Source organism: Neoarius graeffei, chromosome 23, assembly GCF_027579695.1.
Source record: "Neoarius graeffei isolate fNeoGra1 chromosome 23, fNeoGra1.pri, whole genome shotgun sequence".
Lineage (NCBI taxonomy): Eukaryota > Metazoa > Chordata > Actinopteri > Siluriformes > Ariidae > Neoarius > Neoarius graeffei.
The window spans coordinates 1,231,132-1,253,817 of record NC_083591.1 but is presented as its reverse complement, the minus strand read 5'-3'; the positions used below and the strand labels follow the sequence as shown (position 1 = coordinate 1,253,817).

Here is a 22,686-nt window from a genome sequence, read left to right as displayed (position 1 = left end):
GCACTGTTCCCATCTCCCTCAAAATTGCTTCAGTTACACCAATACTAAAGAAACCTGGTCGAGATTCTCTTTCACTGTCCAATTACAGACCCATTTCAAATCTCCCTTTTCTAGCTAAAGTAATGGAGAGAGTTGTAGCCTCTCAGCTTCATTCTTTCCTTGCTCAAAATGATCTTTATGAACCCTTTCAGTCAGGCTTTCGTAATATGCATAGCACTGAATCTGCTCTCGTGAGAGTTGTTAATGACCTCCTGCTCTCACCTGATGCTGGTCATCTCAATGTCCTTGTTCTCTTGGACCTCACAGCCGCCTTTGATACCGTACATCATGAGAGACTCATTTCCAGACTATCTTCTTTTGGTATTACTGGCTTAGCTTTATCCTGGTTTCAGTCATATCTAGCAAACAGGCAACAGTTTATTTCTATTGGTGTTCATAAATCATCCACTGCTACTGTTGCTCAAGGTGTGCCTCAGGGTTCTGTCCTTGGTCCCCTTCTTTTTATATGTTTCTCCTATAGGCCAGATTATTCGTAACCATGGCCTTAACTTTCATTGTTATGCTGATGATATTCAAATCTACATCACTATCACCCCTTCCATAGCCTCTGTCCAGCTGCTAAGGACTTGCATCACTGACCTTAAGCAATGGCTGCATAAGAACTGCCTTAAACTTAATGCTGGCAAAACGGAGGTTCTATTAGTTGGTACCAAAAGACAGGTTCAGAATTTCTCCAGTTTTACTATTGATGTAGATGGTGTGTCTATTCATCCTTCCCAAGTTATAAAAAACCTTGGAGTTATCTTTGACTCCACCCTTACGTTTGAACCCCATCTTAAACTAATTACTAAGAATGCTTTCTTTCACCTCCGCAATATTGCTCGTCTCCGCCCTTTTCTTTTGGAAACTGATGCCAATATGTTGGTCAATGCATTTATTTTTTCTCGTCTTGACTATTGCAATTCTCTCTTTTATGGTCTCCCTGCCACATTGCTCAATCGCCTGCAGTCCATCCAAAACTCAGCAGCAAGAATCCTCACACTCACCAAGCGCACTGCTCACATCACTCCTGTTTTACAGCAACTGCATTGGTTGCCAGTTATCGCTCGGATCAAATACAAAATTTTGCTGTTAACCTATAAAGCTCTTCATGGTTTCGCTCCTTCCTATCTCTGTGAGTTAATTCATTTGTACTGTCCCTCCCGCTCCCTCAGATCTTCTGTCTGTGGACTTCTGACTGTTCCTCGTTTTAAATTGGCATCTATGGGTGGCAGATCATTTAGTGTTGCTGCTCCTAAACTTTGGAATTCGTTACCACAATCGCTTCGTGACTGTTCCACTCTCTCTTCCTTCAAAGCCAACTTGAAAACTTTTCTCTTTACCTCACACTATTCTTCCTAATTTTTTTTTTTGTGGTAACTCTTTTGTAAAGCGTCCTTGGGTTTGTGAAAGGCGCTATATAAATTGAACTTATTATTATTATTATTATTATTATTATTATTATTATTATTATTATGTGCACGCTGGAACGTGGCGTAATTTCTGCTAAAATGTTAGGATGGTTGTAAACATCCGGTAGCCATTGAAAGCGCACACTGTGCTGTCCATAGCTGCCAACACTCCCGTTTTTTCCGGGTTTCTCCTGTGTTTCAGACCCATCTCTACATATACTAAACATGACATGTAAACGGACAAAATTATCCTTTCAACAATGTGCGGGCAGCAGGTCTAACCATAGAAGTGAAACAGGTCTACAGTTTTTTTTGTTTTTGCTACCAACAACAGAACAGTGCAGGCTTTGCTTCTACTGCTTCTTGAAGAGTGTCATCAGAATATGTGAATACATATAAGAGTTGGAGTCATATGTTAATAAAGAAGTTAAGATGACAGGACAGATTTAAGTTAGAACATGCAGTTTGAAGAATAGCTGAGGTGGACTATTTTCTGCTTTTGAGCCATATAGGTACATGATAATAGCCCGAACTGTAAAACAAACTCCCATTTGTTTACTATAGACCAAATAGCCTGCTAATGATTCCCACTCAGCTGCATTTGGCTACCGACATCTTTGCCTGTGGTTATTAAAGTAAGAGCAAGGGTCAAAAGGGTAGAACTTGTGTTGAACTAACTTTTGAACATGTTCAACAGAACTTTGAAGGTGACACTGAACAGAACTTTGAACGTGTCATTTTAACCAGTCCTACTCTCAGCTGGTGTGGCGTATCTGTTTTCTTCATAGATCTGTAGCAGTGGGCCCTCACTGTTATCTCGTTAGCCTTATTTTTGTCTGATACTTCCATCAGAAATACAAACGTTAAAAAATAGGCATTTTTAGTAACATGGTTAAAGTGAACCAGGACAGTTTGGTTCATGACCAAAAGACAACAGTCACATCACTAGGCTGCCATCTCAGGCTAGCTAGAATTAACATTAGTGTCAGCGACTTACCTTCAAAATTGCAGAGGTAGGACGAAACGTAGAACTTGAAACTCTTTTCAAGTTTACTCTGCGGCGTTGTACTTGATGCTCTGATGATACGACGCACGTCGTTAACAGTAAACTTCGGTAACTCCAAGAGGCACCTTGTGAACTTCATGGACTCAGCCATAACACCGGCACTTCCGCATACCGACCGGAAATATCCTACCGTCCTTACACCAAACGAGGAAGTGATGCATGCACCGAGGCCATCGGCCTTTATAAAGATGGCTTTTCCCATAATCACATAACTGAAGTGAATCGGTAAAGATATTAATCAAGTGAGTGTAAAAATCAGATTTTTTTCAATGATCAGACTTTTTTTTTAATTTGGTGTAACAGACAGTAAAAGTATAAGCAGTGACATCACCCAATATCAAACATATTTAACACATGCACACGTGTGTGTGTGTGTGTGTAGCGTGCTGGTGTAGGTGTGTGTGAGTCCAGCGCCCCAGCTCTGCTGGATCTGTTGAGAGAGAGAGAGGAGAGGATTCTAGGATTGGAGGCAGACAGGATGCGCTGGGAACAGAAATATTTAGAGGAGAGTGCAATGAGGCAGTTTGCAATGGAGGCAGCGGCTACGGCGGCTGCACAGAGGTACACACATACGTGCACACACACACACACTGACTATGGTTGATAAATTATATATTGGGAATATACAACCCCAATTCCAAAAAAGTTGGGACAAAGTACAAATTGTAAATAAAAACAGAATGCAATGATGTGGAAGTTTCAAAATTCCATATTTTATTCAGAATAGAACATAGATGACATATCAAATGTTTAAACTGAGAAAATGTATCATTTAAAGAGAAAAATTAGGTGATTTTAAATTTCATGACAATAACACATCTCAAAAAAGTTGGGACAAGGCCATGTTTACCACTGTGAGACATCCCCTTTTCTCTTTACAACAGTCTGTAAACGTCTGGGGACTGAGGAGACAAGTTGCTCAAGTTTAGGGATAGGAATGTTAACCCATTCTTGTCTAATGTAGGATTCTAGTTGCTCAACTGTCTTCGGTCTTTTTTGTCGTATCTTCCGTTTTATGATGCGCCAAATGTTTTCTATGGGTGGAAGATCTGGACTGCAGGCTGGCCAGTTCAGTACCCGGACCCTTCTTCTACGCAGCCATGATGCTGTAATTGATGCAGTATGTGGTTTGGCATTGTCATGTTGGAAAATGCAAGGTCTTCCCTGAGACGTCGTCTGGATGGGAGCATATGTTGCTCTAGAACCTGGATATACCTTTCAGCATTGATGGTGTCTTTCCAGATGTGTAAGCTGCCCATGCCACACGCACTAATGCAACCCCATACCATCAGAGATGCAGGCTTCTGAACTGAGGGCTGATAACAACTTGGGTCGTCCTTCTCCTCTTTAGTCTGAATGACACGGCATCCCTGATTTCCATAAAGAACTTCAAATTTTGATTTGTCTGACCACAGACCAGTTTTCCACTTTGCCACAGTCCATTTTAGATGAGCCTTGGCCCAGAGAAGACGTCTGCACTTCTTGATCATGTTTAGATACGGCTTCTTCTTTGAACTGTAGAGTTTTAGCTGGCAACAGCGGATGGCACGGTGAATTGTGTTCACAGATAATATTCTCTGGAAATATTCCTGAGCCCATTTTGTGATTTCCAATACAGAAGCATGCCTGTATGTGATGCAGTGCCGTCTAAGGGCCCGAAGATCACGGGCACCCAGTATGGTTTTCCGGCCTTGACCCTTACGCACAGAGATTCTTCCAGATTCTCTGACTCTTTTGATGATATTATGCACTGTAGATGATGATATGTTCAAACTCTTTGCAATTTTACACTGTCGAACTCCTTTCTGATATTGCTCCACTATTTGTCGGCGCAGAATTAGGGGGATTGGTGATCCTCTTCCCATCTTTACTTCTGAGAGCCGCTGCCACTCCAAGATGCTCTTTTTATACCCAGTCATGTTAATGATCTATTGCCAATTGACCTAATGAGTTGCAAGTTGGTCCTCCAGCTGTTCCTTTTTTATACCTTTAACTTTTCCAGCCTCTTATTGCCCCTGTCCCAACTTTTTTGAGATGTGTTGCTGTCATGAAATTTCAAAATGTCTCACTTTCGACATTTGATATGTTGTCTATGTTCTATTGTGAATACAATATCAGTTTTTGAGATTTGTAAATTATTGCATTCCGTTTTTATTTACAATTTGTACTTTGTCCCAACTTTTTTGGAATCGGGGTTGTAGTTAGTTTTTTTTTTTCCTTTTTTATCAGACATCTAGTTTTTAGGTTTGTTTACCTGACATGTTTCGACGTACGACTGTCGTCTTCCTCAGAGTGTCACCGGATGTTATTGGTGACGCATCTTTTATCAGCTGATGTTTGCGACATCAGCTGATAAAAGATGCGTCACCAATAACATCCGGTGACACTCTGAGGAAGATGACAGTCGTACGTCGAAACATGTCAGGTAAACAAACCTAAAAACTAGATGTCTGATAAAAAAGGAAAAAAAAAACTAACTATATTTAATATAAGACATAATGAACGCAATCGAAATATATATTGGGAAAATTGTCAAAATGTGTGTGTGTGTGTGTAGGGACACAACCATTATGCAGCATTCTCGCAGTGGCAGCTACAGTGATGCTTGTCTCTGGCCTCATGATGGAGACGATAAAACATACAACCTCCGCTGTCAGGACATAGAGAGCAGGTACTTGCATGCACACACACACACTGCAAATCAAAAGTGTCATTAAATAGTTCTCATGGCCTTACTAACAGTCTTTTAGACTTTACGCTGTGGGAATGTGTGGCTGTTCAGGTCTTAGGTCCTCATTCCTCAGCCTTGATGTGTAGTTGCTATGGAAACAATAGGTCCCAACAGTCCACACTTATTGCTGGGGGCCTTGGAGACATTTGTAAACTTTCTTTTGAGGAGAGAATGTTGATGTGACCTTGGTCCCTAGACACTGCAATATTTATACTCCTGAGATGAAGAGAGTTAGTGTGAATATCTGCGAAGGTTCAGAAAAATATGCAGGTATTGTTACTCATACAGCTGCAGAAGCTCTCTGTTTGCACAGCTGATAAACGAGCTTTTGTCCAAAGCAGTGGAGTGTTTATCACCTCTGCATTTATTATGGGTTGTTTTACAATCAGGGTACGCAAGCTAAAAATCACGTTTAACACTTCATCTCATCTCATTATCTGTAGCCGCTTTATCCTGTCCTACAGGGTCGCGGGCGAGCTGGAGCCTATCCCAGCTGACTACGGGCGAAAGGCGGGGTTCACCCTGGACAAGTCGCCAGGTCATCACAGGGCTGACACATAGACACAGACAACCATTCACACTCACATTCACACCTACGCTCAATTTAGAGTCACCAGTTAACCTAACCTGCATGTCTTTGGACTGTGGGGGAAACCGGAGCACCCGGAGGAAACCCACGCGGACACGGGGAGAACATGCAAACTCCGCACAGAAAGGCCCTCGCCGGCCACGGGGCTCGAACCCAGGACCTTCTTGCTGTGAGGCGACAGCGCTAACCACTACACCACCGTGCCACCCCATTTAACACTTATTATCTTCAATATCAAAAGGCTTGACTCAATAAACTTGGTTGTTTATTGTAGCCCTGTGATAGCTCTATTTACCATGCAAAAAAAAAAATTTGGTGATAACGTTATTTTTGGTGAATGTATGGCAATATATGTCATATTTAGCAAAATTGCTTTTTTGACCACAGGTAGCTCCAAAAGGGATGCACTTACATCATTCTTTATACCATAAAACACATATTTGGTTCCATATCATTGGAAGCATAGTTAAGTTGTAATGTTGAATGCCAGTAAGTTTTCAGACTATTTTGATCAAATTAGTCTGTAATTGTGTCAAAAAAAAGTCCTCTCCGAGACAGCTAATTTTTCAATATAAAATAACATATCTAAAATTATTATTTTCATCCTAAAATGTGGTCAAGATATTGGGATGTAAATATTAGAGACAACTAACACAAAGCTTACAGCCTTATATTTAAAAGCGCTATGGAAGTAGCGGATTCTGAATTGTCAAAAAAAGTCCTCTCCGAGAATCACTTCATTTGTTTCTCCCAGCCCTGCTTAAAGCTACACTTCATCTTCTTTATCTTATAGCAGATTACACAAAACTGCCATACACACACGTCAAAAAATTACCTGAAATCTGTTCTTTAACTTGTCCTTCACTTAAAAACTGGTACAAGAACCAGTTTGAATCAGTTTGAATTTTGGACCCCTGTGACACAAACTTTGTCCCCTGATTGTAAAACAACCCTTACTGGAGTGCATGGAATTCAGGGCTCAATTTCTGTTGTTATCGTTTCAGCAGCCCTAACCTATTAAAATATAACATTATTATAACAACCACCCATCTGTTTATTCCTAACATGAGCAAAGTTTGCTATCTAGCTAGCTTAGCGCACAAGTTCTGTGACTGATGCTCCATTTGACTGACTTTACAAGTGGGACGTTAAAGTAAGTGTGTGTGTGTGTGTGTGTGTAGGATGAAAGATCTCCATGCGCAGCTGTTGGAGAAAATCGCAATGATTAAAGTATTGCAGCATCGTTCACGCCGAGACTCCGCCCCTCTGCGCCCTGCCCGTTCCGTCCCCTCTATTGCTGTAGCGACGGGTGTGCACTCCCGCCAGGCCTCACAGACTGAAAGTACACACACACACACACACACACACACACACACACACACACACATTTTAAATGATTTTGGTGTCTTTCTTTAAGATACATAAAAGGATTTAATGGATTATTTTGTTTTTTCAATAGAGAACATCTGACCAGTGAGTGAAAGAGTTGCAAAAGAACATGTTCAGCCCTACATGCACTCTTTTGCTTTTTAGTTTGGTTAATTATGTGCAGTATGAAAACAAATTAAACCAAATAGCAAACAAACCAAAATAATCAATTTTGTTCTGATTCAGACGGCTGGACACAACACAGAGTGAACGAAATATCTAAACTCACTCAGGAATTTTTCTACTTTTTTCTTACTTTTCTTTGCTATCAGCACGGCGTTTCCTCACAGTGATCTGTAGCATTATGCCGATTTTAGCAAAGGCTCAAAGTCTTTCCTCCTGATAGCTCTGACCCAAGCTTCCTTGTGTCCTGGAATTTTACTAACCTGAACTGACCAGAGAGCGACTCATTCTTTCTGTTTTCTGTTCAGCTGGACTATAACACTGACTGTTTCCATACAAATAAGTCGTCTTCTGCGCTTAACCAAACTTCATGAAAATATTTTTAACATCTTGTCCAGTGAACAGCATTATGGGATTTGTGAGGACTCCCGCTTTCAGATTTGTCCGGAGCATGCACCTTTCATTCCAGGTGTCGACAGGACGAGTGAAAATAGTGTTGCTGGTGACAGTGTTGTACAATTTATATTTATACAATCAATATTTGAGTCTATAACACAGGAGTTTACGAATAGAGAGAGAATAAAGAGAGGCTGGTGAGGGAATGACTGTTTATAGCTGCTATAACACAAGTGAGAACAGGAAATAACTGGTTTCACTAATGTTCCACAACAGTAAATGCAACTATAAACAGATAAAAAGTACAATGTGTGAATTTAAAAAAGTGTAGTCTTTGATATATTGCTGTAGTATATGAGAAATACAACACTTGGGACATGCTGCTATCGGAAAATAACCAACTTCAGGATGGTATCAGTAACTCACTTCATCACAGCACCTTGTCGTTGATTATTTTACTAGAACAGCACCACACAGTGGTTTATTCCATACGTGTTTCACAACCCGTTATACACCAGCCGTCATGTTAAGTGATGATGTCGTCAGTGTTTTTCTTGTTGCTTTTTTTCAGGTGTGCTGATGGGAAAAGAGAACGCTGAACACCTTCCTCTGTCACTGCCCTCCTTCTCAGCCTCTCTATCATCCCTCGTTCCATCTCTTTCCTCCTCTCTCTCTCCCTCCTTCACTCCTCTGTCCGTCTCCACCCTCCCTCTCCCGTCGGTAATGTCCGCCTCCTCTCTTCCTCTCTGCTCCTCATCTTCCTCACTCCTCTTGTCCTCCTCAGCCACTCTTCCCCTTCCCTCCTCCTCGCTCTCTCACTCCCTTCCTCCACTGCCCCCCACCATCTCCTCCTCTCTTCCTTCCACTCCTCTTCTGTCTCTCCATTCTAAATCAGCCAGCAGAGACAGTGGCACACAAACAGGAAGGAGTCCAGAGAGTGTCAGAATCACGCCCCCTACAGGCCGAGGGAGAACAGCAAGGATGGGTAAGATGAGAGAGAGAGAGAGTAACAATCTCAATGATAGACAGAATAGTAAAAATGAGACAGAACAAGTGGGAATGTGAGCAAGTGAAAGAGACAGATAGATGGTGAAACAGAAAGATTGAATTGGAGAAATAAAAGAGAGATAGAAAGAATGATAAGATAAAGAGAAAAAGAAAGTGATAGACTGGGAATGAGAAAAATAAGATGCTACTGAAAGAAAAAGAGGGAGAGAATGAAATAGAACATTAAAGAGGGAGAAGATAAGAGTGAGGAGATAAAGGAATGACTAGAAAAGAGAGAACAAAAACAGACATGAAAAAGAGAGAGAGTGTAAGATGGTGTTTTGTACTTTTTCAAATCATTAAATCAGGTGTTAAGCAGTTCACTCTCTCTGTGTGTGTGTGTGTGTGTGTGTGTGTGTGTGTGTGTGTGTGTGTGTGTGTGTGTGTGTGTAGACTGCCCAACCACTCAGGTGAAGTCTCCTGAGAGTCGAGTTCTCCACACGGTGGGGCAGAAGATCAGACCGGCCGACTCAGACCTTGTGGAGATTCTGATCTAACACACATCTACAGATAGAGCACAGTCTCATCACTGGAGGAGAGAGACAGACAGACAGGCACAGAGACAGACAGACAGGTAGAGAAACAGGTCGAGGCTCGGCTGCACCAGTTGTGTATGTGTAAGTGCTGCTTGTAGAAAGGTTTGTGTTTATATTATATTTTTATCACTATATTGTGTATAACAGCACTTCTGTTTGCCCCGTTTACCCCAGCTGGAGTCACTCATGCAGGATTGCGGTGTCACCAGAGGCACCAGTGATCTCTGCTACTTCCTTTCAAGCTTTATTTTTCTTCGTAGGATACACACGTTTTTTCAGAATTAACCAGAATTTCACGAAAACCAAATTTATTGTGTAAATGCCCTTTACTCCTGATTTATGAATAAATTGTTCATATCCAGCTTGATAAACGAGGCCCAACGTGTGCATTTAGTTTCTGGCCAAAACGTTCCTTTCAGTAAGGATTTCAGAGCGTGTGGTGCAGCCGTGTCTGGGTCACGCTGAGGGACAGAACGAAAGTGTTACTAATGAAACCAAGAAGGAAAAGAAAGTTCAGAGTGGAGAACAGGTCGAAGAGGTGAATGAGTTTAATGCAGTGTATAAAAGAGTGTGAATCCGAAGGGCAAAAGCAAGTGTGTGAGTCAGTGGAGCTTCTCTCTGGTTAACGATGTGTCCGTTTCAGACACTTGACCTCTTCTGTAGCTCTTCTATACATTTACCTGAAAAACAAATTGCTGTTATTTCTGTTATTTTGCTGAGATAAATTTTTGTTCCTTTCATGTAAACCATGATAAAAAGTTTGAGGTGTTTATTGTGGTTTGGAAGTGTAATATCTCACACTGAAGCTCTGAGATGGTCATGTGGTTCCTCATGAGGCAATAAAACGGTGCCTTAATGCTACACACACACACAGGGTTTTACCTACACTCTCACACTCCTTCTCATCTCCGCCTGTGTGTTACTACCACCTTCTGGCCACATAATAATAATAATAATAATAATATTTAACAGGATATATAAAACAATTTAGAGCTAAACAAGTAAAATGTTATTTGTAAATGTTTAGATTAGGATTGTGTATAATCATGTTTTAGTTGATTACTCAGTTTATTACTCTATTTAAATGAACGTTTCATTCTGGCCAAATTTTGTTTATTATGTATGAACACTGACTGAACAATTTGTGATCAAATTATATGAAAATTTTACACATCATTAAAATGCAGGTTGAAAGTTTTGGGTCATTTTCAGAGTAATGTGTGTATAATAAACCAGTGTAACCTTTAAAAAAAGTACAGGATTAAATCTCTGTTGTCCTTTGGTTTTGTTTGTATTGTGCCAAACACTAGTTAATGTGTAATTAATGTGTACGTTCTTGCCCCTGCATGGACAGGTGCATTATGGGATGTCATGATCATCACACATTGACTATTAACAGAACAGAACGGAGCTCCACGCGCAGGCCGGATGGAGAGGACCGTTAGAAACGAGGCGGTGAAGTCGTTATTCCCACACGCTGTCTGAATCAGAGGTGTCGAGGGCCAGATGGTGGAGTGTAACAGGACATAAAAGGGCGAGTGCCGTCTCAGGCAGTGGGCATGTCTGCTTTACATCCCCCAGGGAACGGGGTATTTTTACTTGGACCTCCATTTTCTCCCAAGAGACACTGAACCTATTATTCAGTTTGGTTTGGCCCCAAACCACACGCCTGTAAAAGGTCCTCCTGATGCTTTGACCTAAATTATCCTGAAGCAGAGTGTGTGTGAGAATCACACAAGTGCGTGTGAACCTTAGCAGCAAAGTCCAACAAAACACCCTGCATCAAATTTATGTACAGATAAACTTTAAAGCTTATGAGTGCATAAGTATTCACCCACTAAGTTATCTCTGGAACAGAGTTGACTTGTGTGTAATTAAAGTGTCACATGATAAATACACTCATATACTCGATATAAATAAACCTGTTCCTGGAGGAACCCACAGTTTGTTAGAGAACCTAAACACATAGCATCATGAAGACCAAGGAGCAACCAAAACAACGTTTTGGACAAGTCCAGGACAGGTTTGGGTTGGAAAAAGAAATGCCAAGCTTTGAACATCCTGCAGGGTGACATTAAACCCATTATTAAAAATGGAGATAATACAACACAACTACAGCTGAGAGGCCAAGGATAACTCTTTAAGGAAGGAACTGGAGAGGAACACAGCTCAGAAAACACTGCTGATCACTGAAGCATGGTGGTGGTAGCATCAGTACATTAATGGCATTTAGCAGACACTTACCCAGAGTGATGTACAACATACCCAGACAAGTCTGGGGAGCGGGTGGGGGTTAGGTGGCATACTCAAGTGTGCTTCAGCCATTCCTGCTGGTCCAGGGAATCAAACCTGTGACCTTTTGGTCCCAAAGCTGCTTCTCTAAACTTTAGGCCATGGCTTCCCCCATGTTGAGAATTATGATGCTCTAAAAATTTGCACATCATGTCCTGACAGTCTTATGTGACTAGCATTATCTAGCTTAGCTAGCTGGTTAGTTAACTGCGAGTCACGCGAGTGGGACTGATTTACCTCACATTTATTTCATGGCATCACAAACTGGGCTCATGTTGAGTTCGGAAGGAGTTTAAAATTAATGCTGCCAATTTATCAAGTCCTTCTGGCACACCGATCACTCTGTAGGTATATAATTACTGACTGTAGCCTGTCTGGTGTTGTGCACAAAGTATTGGCACCCCCTCTAGCCTGTCCATCATTAGAAAGGGAGCACATAAGATTTGAGTGATGGTTTATTCTCAGTACAGCTCGGATGCTGACACAGTTGTGTGTTTGCTGTCAGTGAGTGGAGCAGCTACAGCAGTTATGTCATACAATTAATTGCCCGTTATTGCATTGTATTAATCTCTGAACATGAATGTGTCGTTGCAATCCGTCTGGCTTTACTGAACATCTGCCATAAATGAGACATTTTCAAAGCCGCACCTGCCATTTACACACTCCCTACCCTGAGTAACACACACACACACACACACTTTCTCTCCATTGTACACCTGCCTCCCACTTCCTTGTCTCCTCCTGCAGGCACGAGGTCACTCCCCCTTTCACGCTCATTAGCCTTAGATCAATGTGCCCTTTTGTCTGTGCGAGTTTCCCACGTTCTGCTCGCACGCCTGGCACTTGCACAGCACAAATCAAACACAGGCAGCTGAGCTTGGGTTTAATTCCTCGCAGGCTTGATTCTGAAGGGACATCTGCCCCACTCGCATCTGCTCACTGTTTCATTGTGGAAGAATGAAGGAGCAAAGTTGACCCCAAAGCAGCTAAAGCTGTGGTCTCCAACAGTCCTTCTGATTAGAATGGCTGTGTCCCAAATCAGAATGACGTACTGCATGCTACAGGCTAAATGCTTATTCTCATGCTGCACTTAGTACTAAGTGTGAATCAGTGCTCAGACTGTCACGGTATATTGTTATACCAATATATCATCCAATTCTTACATATTTTCAAAATGACTGTTCTTCATACTGTATGTTCTGAAAATAAAGTCCGGTAACCATTTAGTAATCAGTTCTCTGCCCTTAATAATTTTCTTTCCACTTGACTCACCACAGCTACCAATCTGAAATGATGAAGGCCAACGAGCGCTTCCTCTTTGATGCGAATCTAACCTCAGTGTAACCTTGTTCCATGAGCATACAGACCTTCTGATTGGCTAGAGTTGGTTTGATTGACAGGAGAGATGAAGGTTGTCCCGCCCACCCAGACATCAGGATTTGCTCAGACTCCCAGCCCCATGCACCTGTCACAAAGCAGATCAGTGAAACTGCAGCTTCAATCAAGGATGGGGGGGGGGAGTACAGACATCTGTCCCGTGTGTGAGAGAGAGAGAGAGAGAGAGAGATCTTGTTGACACTTGTTGCATATTGATTTCTGTTCTGACTATGAATGTGAAGAAGAGAGAGAAAATGAGAAGAGAGGAAAAAGAGGAATACAAAGAAAAAAAGAGAGGAATCAAGAGTAAAAGAAAAAGAAGAGAGTGAGAAATGAACCAGATAAAAGAAGAAAGGGGGAAAAGGAATGAGTGAGGAAGACAAATATGGAGGAAAAGAGAGGAAGATGGGAGAGAGACACCATTAAATTTTAGAAGGAGAGAGAGAGAGCTGGGGCGGCACGGTGGTGTAGTGGTTAGCGCTGTCTCCTCACAGCAAGAAGGTCCAGGTTCGAGCCCCGTGGCCGGCGAGGGCCTTTCTGTGCGGAGTTTGCATGTTCTCCCCGTGTCCGCGTGGGTTTCCTCCGGGTGCTCCGGTTTCCCCCACAGTCCAAAGACATGCAGGTTAGGTTAACTGGTGACTCTAAATTGAGCGTAGGTGTGAATGTGAGTGTGAATGGTTGTCTGTGTCTATGTGTCAGCCCTGTGATGACCTGGCGACTTGTCCAGGGTGAACCCCGCCTTTCACCCGTAGTCAGCTGGGATAGGATCCAGCTCGCCTGCGACCCTGTAGAAGGATAAAGCGGCTACAGATAATGAGATGAGATGAGAGAGAGAGCTGAAGCGTAAAGGAGAAAGAGAGAGAACGATAACGAAAAGGCAGGAAAAGAGAGGAAAATATAAAAAGTAAAAGGAAGGGGAGAGAAAGTGAGAACACACTTATGCTCTCTCTCTCTCTCTCTCTCTCTGTGCGTTTGGTCTCTCCTTCCCCCATTCACATGCTAATCAGTGCTCTATAAATGGAGTCGTACTCAGAACAGCACAAACTCCTCCACACACACACACACAACTTTCCCTCAGAAATAAAGTAAAGTTTGAGAGTCATGACAGCAGCGAGTGCGACCCTGAGTGCAGACAGACAGAACAGCAGCAGGGACGAGAGGAAGGTACGAACAACTGACACACTTTAACTTCTCAAACTTCTCTCTCCTGATGTTTGTGCTGAATTACAGAGCAGTCACTACTTCTCTCTCTCCCTCTCTCTCTCTAGCTGAGGAAGCCTCTGATCGAGAGGAAGAGGAGAGAGAGGATTAATCACTGCCTGGAGCAGCTCAGAGAGACGGTGGTGGGAGTCTTTGGGCTCGACGTGAGTCTAATTCATCATCTTTAAACTGAACAAGTTCCTGATTTCTTCATCTTCACACTGCTACCAGCTTTAACTTTGAATTCATCTAAACACACACACACACACACACACTGATCACTGGCCACAATATTAGATACAGATAAGTGTGGAAAATATAAATAATAAATTATACTCTGTTTCATCCCTGAATGTTTAGATTTCTGAGTGAGAGAAGACAGAGCTACAGTTCAGGAAGAAAAAATAAATAAACTGAACAGAATTTTTAAAAATAATTTCATGACACACGGTGTAATGTGTTAATGTGATGTTCATTTATTTTAGTTGCCATTTGTATAATTTGGGGCGGCACAGTGGTGTAGTGGTTAGCGCTGTCGCCTCACAGCAAGAAGGTCCGGGTTCGAGCCCTGTGGCCGGCGAGGCCCTTTCTGTGCGGAGTTTGCATGTTCTCCCCGTGTCCGCGTGGGTTTCCTCCGGGTGCTCCGGTTTCCCCCACAGTCCAAAGACATGCAGGTTAGGTTAACTGGTGACTCTAAATTGAGCGTAGGTGTGAATGTGAGTGTGAATGGTTGTCTATGTGTCAGCCCTGTGATGACCTGGCGACTTGTCCAGGGTGAACCCCGCCTTTCGCCCGTAGTCAGCTGGGATAGGCTCCAGCTTGCCTGCGACCCTGTAGAACAGGATAAAGCGGCTACAGATAATGAGATGAGATTTGCATAATTTGTAGAAAATTAATAGTATCACAAAATGTTATACTGGAAACAGAATAAAAGCTTAGAGATACAAATAACTCTACGACTTTACAACTAATGAGTAAAGTTGCTTATTTTCAGGCTAATGTTAACCTAAACATCGGCGTTCATTTTTTTCAAAGTTTGCAAAGGTTTTATCACTTCAGTCCAGCCAGAGTGATAAGTCTGTTTCCATGGTAACTATTATTGATTACAATGAACATCTATAAATCTCCAACACCACAAAGTTACTTAATAAGCAGACTCGCCCTCACAGGCTCCGCCCACAGGCCAAAGAGTGTCTGATATCATTTGTACTCATTTCTGGCCATGAGCTTCAGAATCTTGAAGGCTGAAATCTGATTGGTTAACTAGGCTTCTCTGTATACGCCCCGGTTTCCAGCAGGAAAGTAAACAAACAGCTTTCCAGAGCAGGATGCAGTCAGTGGACTGAAAAGAGTTCAGAGAATTTGGTCTTTAAAATGTTTTAAAAAGAGGTTTTTTTTAAGGAACACAGGAAAAGATCTGTGATTGGCTGTCTGCCATGTCAGTCACATTGCATCTTTTCTGAAAGTAGGCGGATCTTGATGACATTTGTTGACTAAATGTACCTGGTGAATAATTTGTGAGTCCACCTTCTACCTGTAGCTCATGAACACTACCATCTGCGGTGCCTCGTTTTGGACAGCATCATACAATACAACACGATCATAAAGTTTTGTTATGAATAACTGTGATGTCACACACTTGTTGTGAATATTTAACATTAGCTGCTCCCTGATTTTAACTCGCGCCCTTTTCTTGTGTAAGCAGCAGTCGAAGTTGGAGAAGGCTGATATTCTAGAGATGACAGTTAAACACCTACACAACATCCAGAGTCATAAAGTTACAGGTGAGAGAGAGAGACAGGTACACTAATCCTGTACACACCGAGCGCTGGGTCACGTTTCTGCTCCTAAAGTCACATGAAACATGTTTACAAAGACTGAAACATATTTCTTTACACTGTATTCCACAGAAACAGACCCAGACTTTTACATTCATTAAAAAAATCCATAGTTTATCAACTGCTCTGGGGATGTGTGTGTGTGTGTGTGTGTGTGTGTGTGTGTGTGTGTGTGTGTGTGTGTGTGTGTGAGTGTGTGTTCACTAATTCAGATGAGTTAAATGCAGAGAATGAATTTCACTGTGCTTAAGTGTGCATGTGATAAATAAAGGCTTCTTCTTCTTCTAATCTGCAAAATTGGAAATGTCTCCGTCCTTGTGTCTGAAATCGTTCACTACTCCCTACTCCCTATATAGGGAATTACTATATAGAGGACTATATAGTGAGCTCATTGGTAAAATGAAAAAAATGCTTTCGGACACTAGTCCGTCGCGCTGGTCTTTACGTCATTACTGTCTCACAATTAAAACGTGCCAGATCAGTCGGCTGGTGGGTTTCAAAATAATAAATACATGCGTGTGTTTTTGTGATGAATCCATATTATACTGAGCGCATTTCCCACATTAATCAATACAAAGTTCTTTGTGTCTGCGGCATCTTTTAGTTTTTTTTAAAATCAAGGCTGAATACTTTCTTCTTTGCCGTTGCCTTTTATTAAATCACATTTGAGATTTTTAATTTGATTTCTTTCAGCGTGGCCGCAATGCATGATGGGATATATTGCTTTGGTTAGTGACCATTATTGTGCACTACTTTTCGTGATGCATTGTGGGATACTTTGAGTGCACTATATAGGGTGTAAATAATCCTCACTAAGGTTTCGGACAGCACTACAAAATGGCGTCCTCGGTATTTCACCTGTCGTCACAGGGTCACGTGACGCCCCGGTGTCCGCCATTTTGAACGTCAAGCTACATACTAACGCTGCAGACAGAGAGGGAGAACCGGCTTGAAAAAAAACGTGTTACAGACACCTAGAATAGATTAATTTGTCAGTAAGCACTCTATAAATAACCATGGTGTTTGCTTGTTGTGCTGTGGGCTGCCACAACAGACAGGGACAGCGTGCAGGACGCTCCTTTTACCCGTTTCTAGTGATGGGAATTTCGGCTCTTTTTTGGGAGCCGGCTCTTTTGGCTCTTCTTACTATAAGGAGCCGCTCTTTCGGCTCCCAAACGGCTCCTGAGATTTTATTTTTGATTTAATTGCTGCAATTAACTAGTTAATTAATTACATTATTATTTATATTTTATCAATAGGATGTTTTCCATTTTATTTTTTTAGTTTTTGTAGCCATTGTAAAGCTTTGTAAAGTACAGCAGAGTAACAATGTTCTAGCTATAGAAATAAAACTTACTTACCAATTAATAAATTATTTTCTCACAAACATAATGCAAAACTGTGTTATATTACCAATATAAAATACACAGCTGATTTTCCCCTCCTCAGGTGCCTCACAGACTCCTCTCCCCTGCGCTCCACAGCTTTAAGCATTACAACAATTTTCGTATTTTCGCAGCTGTGAATGACATCAACCCCCCCAACCAAAAAAAGGAGGCGTACACCATGCTACTTTTTTTCCTTTGAATGGTCATAGACAACACAAAGACGCAATCGGACAGCAACTTTTTTTGTGAAAGTCTCTCTCTCTGAGGCACCTAAGGACAAAAAACTAATTCGGCTCCCCAACTCGGCTCCCACCGAAGAGCCGGCTCCCGTCGTTCACTTCAAAGAGCCGGCTCTTTGAACCGGATCGTTCGCGACCGACACATCACTACCGGTTTCCTACTGACCCAGACAAGAGGGCCAAATGGATTGCAGCTGTGAAGAGACAGGATTGGGAGCCAACAGAGTACTCCAGACTTTGCAGTGATCATTTCATTTCAGGTTAGTTTATCAGTTAACGCAATTTTGATAAAATATATAGCAAAAAGTAAATGGGTCAGTGTTTGTTAACCCATCTGAGCAGTGAAACAAGGCAGTGTTAATTTGTCTAGGGTTGCATGTAGCAGACATCAGACATAAAACGCAATAACAGAGGCTAGAAAGAAACGGGACACAGAAATAAATAAACAGGGCTCCATACCAAGGCTGGGTACAGTGTTTGTGATAAAAGACAGATCCAATTTAACACGAATCACAGCTTACTTTCTTGTTAAAATGTGCAAAGTTCTCCACCATCTCATACCGCCTTGCACTGAAGGACTTAAGTGTGCTGTCCAAAATGGCTGCGTCACGTGACTTGGTCACGTGGGTGAAATACCTCAATATAGTGAGTAGGGAGCGATTTCGGACACAGGGCATTTTTCTGGTAATCTGCTGTTGCATGGCCTGAATTTGCATATCAGATCCTGATTGGCCGAACTCTTGCTTGTCACATGTTTAATCACATCTTTAAAGTGTTACTAAGGAAGTTATGATCATGACTGTTATGATCAGGCTCTGATTTTGTCCCGATTCTCCCCTCTCCAGAGCCGATTATGGACCCGGAGGCGCAGCAGCGGTACAGCACCGGCTACATCCAGTGCATGCATGAAGTCCACAACCTGCTGCTGTCCTGCGACTGGATGGACAAAACGCTCGGCGCTCGTCTCCTCAACCACCTGCTCCGCTTGCTGCCCAAATCCCCTCCAGCCAAACCCTCATTCACTAACTCCGAGCCAGGAACACTCCGCATCAGCGACATGGATCACTCCTCATCACCGCCCAGAGTAGCTCCGCCCACTCAAACCTCAAATGACCCCGCCATATTTACTAGGCCGCCTCCCACCAAAAGTCCACCAATAGCTCTGGAAATGTGGAGACCTTGGTAGACCTGTGTGTGTGTGTGTGTGTGTGGTAGACCCTCCTCTGCTATGTATCTTATAGATATACCTGTTGGTGAGTGTGTGGTCCAGATTAGCGCCTCTTTCCTGAACCTCGTTACTTCCTGTCTGAAGTAAACTTCCTGTAGCCTGCATTGTAGAAGGCAGTTAATGGTCCTGTGTTTATTTATTTGATTAACACTGTAATTTATTGGATTAAATAATATCCAGCGCTCACTCTCTGTCTGCTGGCTGATTAATACTGTAGAGCCTGTGACCTCGATGCTGTATGTAATAACCACATTAACCTGTTATTAATAAATAAACAGTAAAATATTCATTTTTGTGGTTTAAATTGAAACTTGGTACCATCACATCAGCAAACACTTCACCACACCGAGTCTCTTGTTGCAGACTGGGACATAAATACTGTTAGAAAACTCTGAGATCACACTGAGATCACACCAAGATAACACTGAGATCATGCTGAAATCACACCGAGATAATTCTGAGATAACATGGAGATCATGCGGAGATAACACAGATCACACTGAGATAAAGCCAAGATAACGCTGAAATCACACCAAGATAATGCTGAGATCATGCTGAAATCACACCGAGATAATTCTGAGATAACATGGAGATCATGCGGAGATACAGATCACGCTGAGATAAAGCCAAGATAACGCTGAAATCACACCGAGATAATGCTGAGATAAGACAGAGGTCACATCGAAATAATACAGATCACGCTGAGATAAAGCCAAGATAACGCTGAAATCACGCTGCTTGTGCACAGGAAGTAAACAATGATCTGAATGTAGGAGTAGATTCTGATAGCGAAAAGTAATCAGACTCAAACATTTAAAAAGCTATTATATTTAAATTATTGTGAAAAGGACACCTTTAATCTTCTGATTGATGTGCGACGTGTTTTTATGACTCTGAACGTAAAAGCAGTCGGTGTTGTGCAGGTGGAGTGCGTTTTTACTCCCACTGTTTCTCAGACGGTTTAGAATCCAGCGTCTTGATTTCATATTCACAGCGGCTTATAATCTTTACTGCTGATGGGACTGAGCTCGGGTTTGACCACCAGGTGCAACTCAGAAATATTTAAAGGGCGTGTCTGTTGAAAGACACGCCCACCTGTGTTTAAACACATGCCCATCAGCTGTACAGTGATTGTCAATAAACTCAAGTCTGTGATTTAAAAAATCTGGAGATTAACAATGTGGAAGTGCTGCATGGGTGTGTAGGAAATCATAACCTGAGCCAGAATTCACCTCTGACCCCTGACCCCCCAATTCAGAGTCATAAGTTGGAGTGTGTGAGAAATAAAATGATCAGCACTGTGTGTAGGGTGTGTGTGTGTGTGGGGGGGGGGGGGGGGGGGGGGGGGTGGGGGGTTAGGGCTGATGGACAAAAGCTGACGCCTGCCAGCTGCTCACTCTCTGAGGAGGACAGAAGGCTGGAGGACTCGAACAGACGCCCTGACACACTGTACTGCATGTCTCTCACACACACACACACACACACACACACACACACACGCACTCCCCCCTTCATCAGGACCCACACACTCTTACGCTCTCAGAACCGTAACTAACCTCTCAACCCTTATTTATCTTTGACTACAGTATATTCCTCTGTAAATACAGTAAAACTAAAACCAAAAGCATGAAGTTCAGCATTCATTCATCTTCAATAAGAATTTTATCTGGAGCCCATCCTGGGAACGCTGAGCACAAGCCCATCCCGGGAACGCTGAGCACAAGCCCATCCCGGGAACGCTGAGCACAAGCCCATCCCGGGAACGCTGAGCACAAGCCCATCCCAGGAATGCTAAGCACAAGCCCATTCTGGGAATGCTGAGCACAAGCCGATCCCGGGAACGCTGAGCACAAGCCCATCCCGGGAACGCTGAGCACAAGCCCATCCCGGGAACGCTGAGCACAAGCCCATCCCGGGAATGCTGAGCACAAGCCCATCCCGGGAACACTGAGCACAAGCCCATTCTGGGAATGCTGAGCACAAGCCCATCCCGGGAATGCTGAGCACAAGCCCATTCTGGGAACGCTGAGCACAAGCCCGTTCTGGGAACGCTGAGCACAAGCCCATTCTGGGAACACTGAGCACAAGCCCATCCTGGGAACACTGAGCACAAGCCCATCCTGGGAACGCTGAGCACAAGCCCATCGCGGGAACGCTGAGCACAAACCCATCCCGGGAACGCTGAGCACAAGGGAAGGATGCAGGAAACTGCACCATTTCAATGTGGATCCCTCGACACTCCGTCCTCAGAGTTCAGTATGAAACTGAATACAACCCAACAGCGAGCTCAGTTTCTCTCACTCTTAGAACTTTTTCCTGACATCAGGTTTTGTCACTAAAGCTATTTTGCCTGACTGGTTTTTGTTCCGAAACTAAAAACTGAATTCTTGCTTTGGAACCAATATAACCCTGTGTGTGTTCCTCAGGGACAGGGAGCTGAACACCAGCAGCACTTTAATCAAATATCATGACAAAAGAACTTAGATATGAGGACACACACACACACACACACACACACACACACACACCACCATCTGTCGTTCGCGCTGCTCTGTGGTTCTAATTGGCCTCCGTGTCTCCGCGCGCCCAGCTGTCTGTCTGTCTGTCTGTCTGTTTTCTGAGAACAGTGAACACAAACCAGCTGCAGGTGGGATGGACAGAGAGCGGAAGTGACGTGGATTCATTCAAGTGTGCATCATTATGACAAATACATAAACAAACAAATGAATGAATAAATGTTGTTTATCAGTGAAACACTCTCACAAAAACCCCACAGGACCGGACAAAGTAATATTTTATTTTTCACCCGGAAATCTGAACATAGTGAGCTTTTAAAATAGGCAGTAATTCACTCTGTGCACCTTTTTCCAGGTAAAAGATCCTGAAGGTGCAAAAAGTTCCAGTGAAGGCCTCAGTGAGGAGCAGCAGACCTCAGGGAGGAGCAGAAGGAGAGCTCAGTGAGGAGCAGCTCAGTGAGGAGCAGCAGGAGAGCTCAGTGAGGAGCAGCTCAGTGAGGAGCAGCAGGAGAGCTCAGTGAGGAGCAGCTCAGTGAGGAGCAGAAGGAGAGCTCAGTGAGGAGCAGCTCAGTGAGGAGCAGCAGGAGAGCTCAGTGAGGAGCAGCTCAGTGAGGAGTAGCAGGAGAGCTCAGTGAGGAGCAGAAGGAGAGCTCAGTGAGGAGCAGAAGGAGAGCTCAGTGAGGAGCAGCTCAGTGAGGAGTAGCAGGAGAGCTCAGTGAGGAGCAGCTCAGTGAGGAGCAGCAGGAGAGCTCAGTGAGGAGCAGCTCAGTGAGGAGTAGCAGGAGAGTTCAGTGAGGAGCAGAAGGAGAGCTCAGTGAGGAGCAGCTCAGTGAGGAGCAGCAGGAGAGCTCAGTGAGGAGCAGCTCAGTGAGGAGTAGCAGGAAAGCTCAGTGAGGAGCAGCAGGAGAGCTCAGTGAGGAGCAGCTCAGTGAGGAGTAGCAGGAGAGCTCAGTGAGGAGCAGAAGGAGAGCTCAGTGAGGAGCAGCTCAGTGAGGAGTAGCAGGAGAGCTCAGTGAGGAGCAGCAGGAGAGCTCAGTGAGGAGCAGCTCAGTGAGGAGTAGCAGGAGAGCTCAGTGAGGAGCAGCTCAGTGAGGAGTAGCAGGAGAGCTCAGTGAGGAGCAGAAGGAGAGCTCAGTGAGGAGCAGCTCAGTGAGGAGCAGAAGGAGAGCTCAGTGAGGAGCAGAAGGAGAGCTCAGTGAGGAGCAGCTCAGTGAGGAGCAGAAGGAGAGCTCAGTGAGGAG

At 43.3% G+C, this 22,686-nt stretch overlaps 2 protein-coding genes across 4 annotated transcripts in view; both read left to right on the top strand.

Moving 5' to 3' along the window:
- amotl1 (angiomotin like 1) overlaps positions 1-13,617 on the top strand; it is a 41,127-nt gene extending 27,510 nt beyond the window's left edge. For all 3 annotated transcript variants that reach the window (XM_060905572.1, XM_060905570.1, XM_060905571.1), the window contains 5 exons: positions 2,900-3,078; positions 5,075-5,188; positions 7,019-7,179; positions 8,356-8,769; positions 9,225-13,617. In XM_060905572.1, the coding sequence (XP_060761555.1) occupies positions 2,900-3,078; positions 5,075-5,188; positions 7,019-7,179; positions 8,356-8,769; positions 9,225-9,328 (972 nt within the window). In that variant the 3' untranslated portion in view covers positions 9,329-13,617. The remainder of the gene's footprint in view (positions 1-2,899; positions 3,079-5,074; positions 5,189-7,018; positions 7,180-8,355; positions 8,770-9,224) is intronic.
- A 95-nt stretch (positions 13,618-13,712) lies between these two features.
- On the top strand, positions 13,713-19,175 carry her8.2 (hairy-related 8.2). Its single transcript, XM_060905573.1, has 4 exons — positions 13,713-14,200; positions 14,305-14,400; positions 15,942-16,020; positions 18,547-19,175. The coding sequence occupies exons 1-4, from the start codon at positions 14,138-14,140 to the stop codon at positions 18,885-18,887; spliced, it is 579 nt and encodes a 192-aa protein (XP_060761556.1). The 5' UTR covers positions 13,713-14,137; the 3' UTR covers positions 18,888-19,175.
- Positions 19,176-22,686: the final 3,511 nt, after the last annotated feature.

Bases quoted from the DNA above. Each gene is read 5' to 3' on its own strand.
- her8.2 (XM_060905573.1), top strand. From the start codon at position 14,138: ATGACAGCAGCGAGTGCGACCCTGAGTGCAGACAGACAGAACAGCAGC. The intron at 14,201-14,304 runs GTACGAACAACT...CTCTCTCTCTAG, and splicing joins GCAGCAGGGACGAGAGGAAG to CTGAGGAAGCCTCTGATCGA. The intron at 14,401-15,941 runs GTGAGTCTAATT...TTGTGTAAGCAG, and splicing joins TGGGAGTCTTTGGGCTCGAC to CAGTCGAAGTTGGAGAAGGC.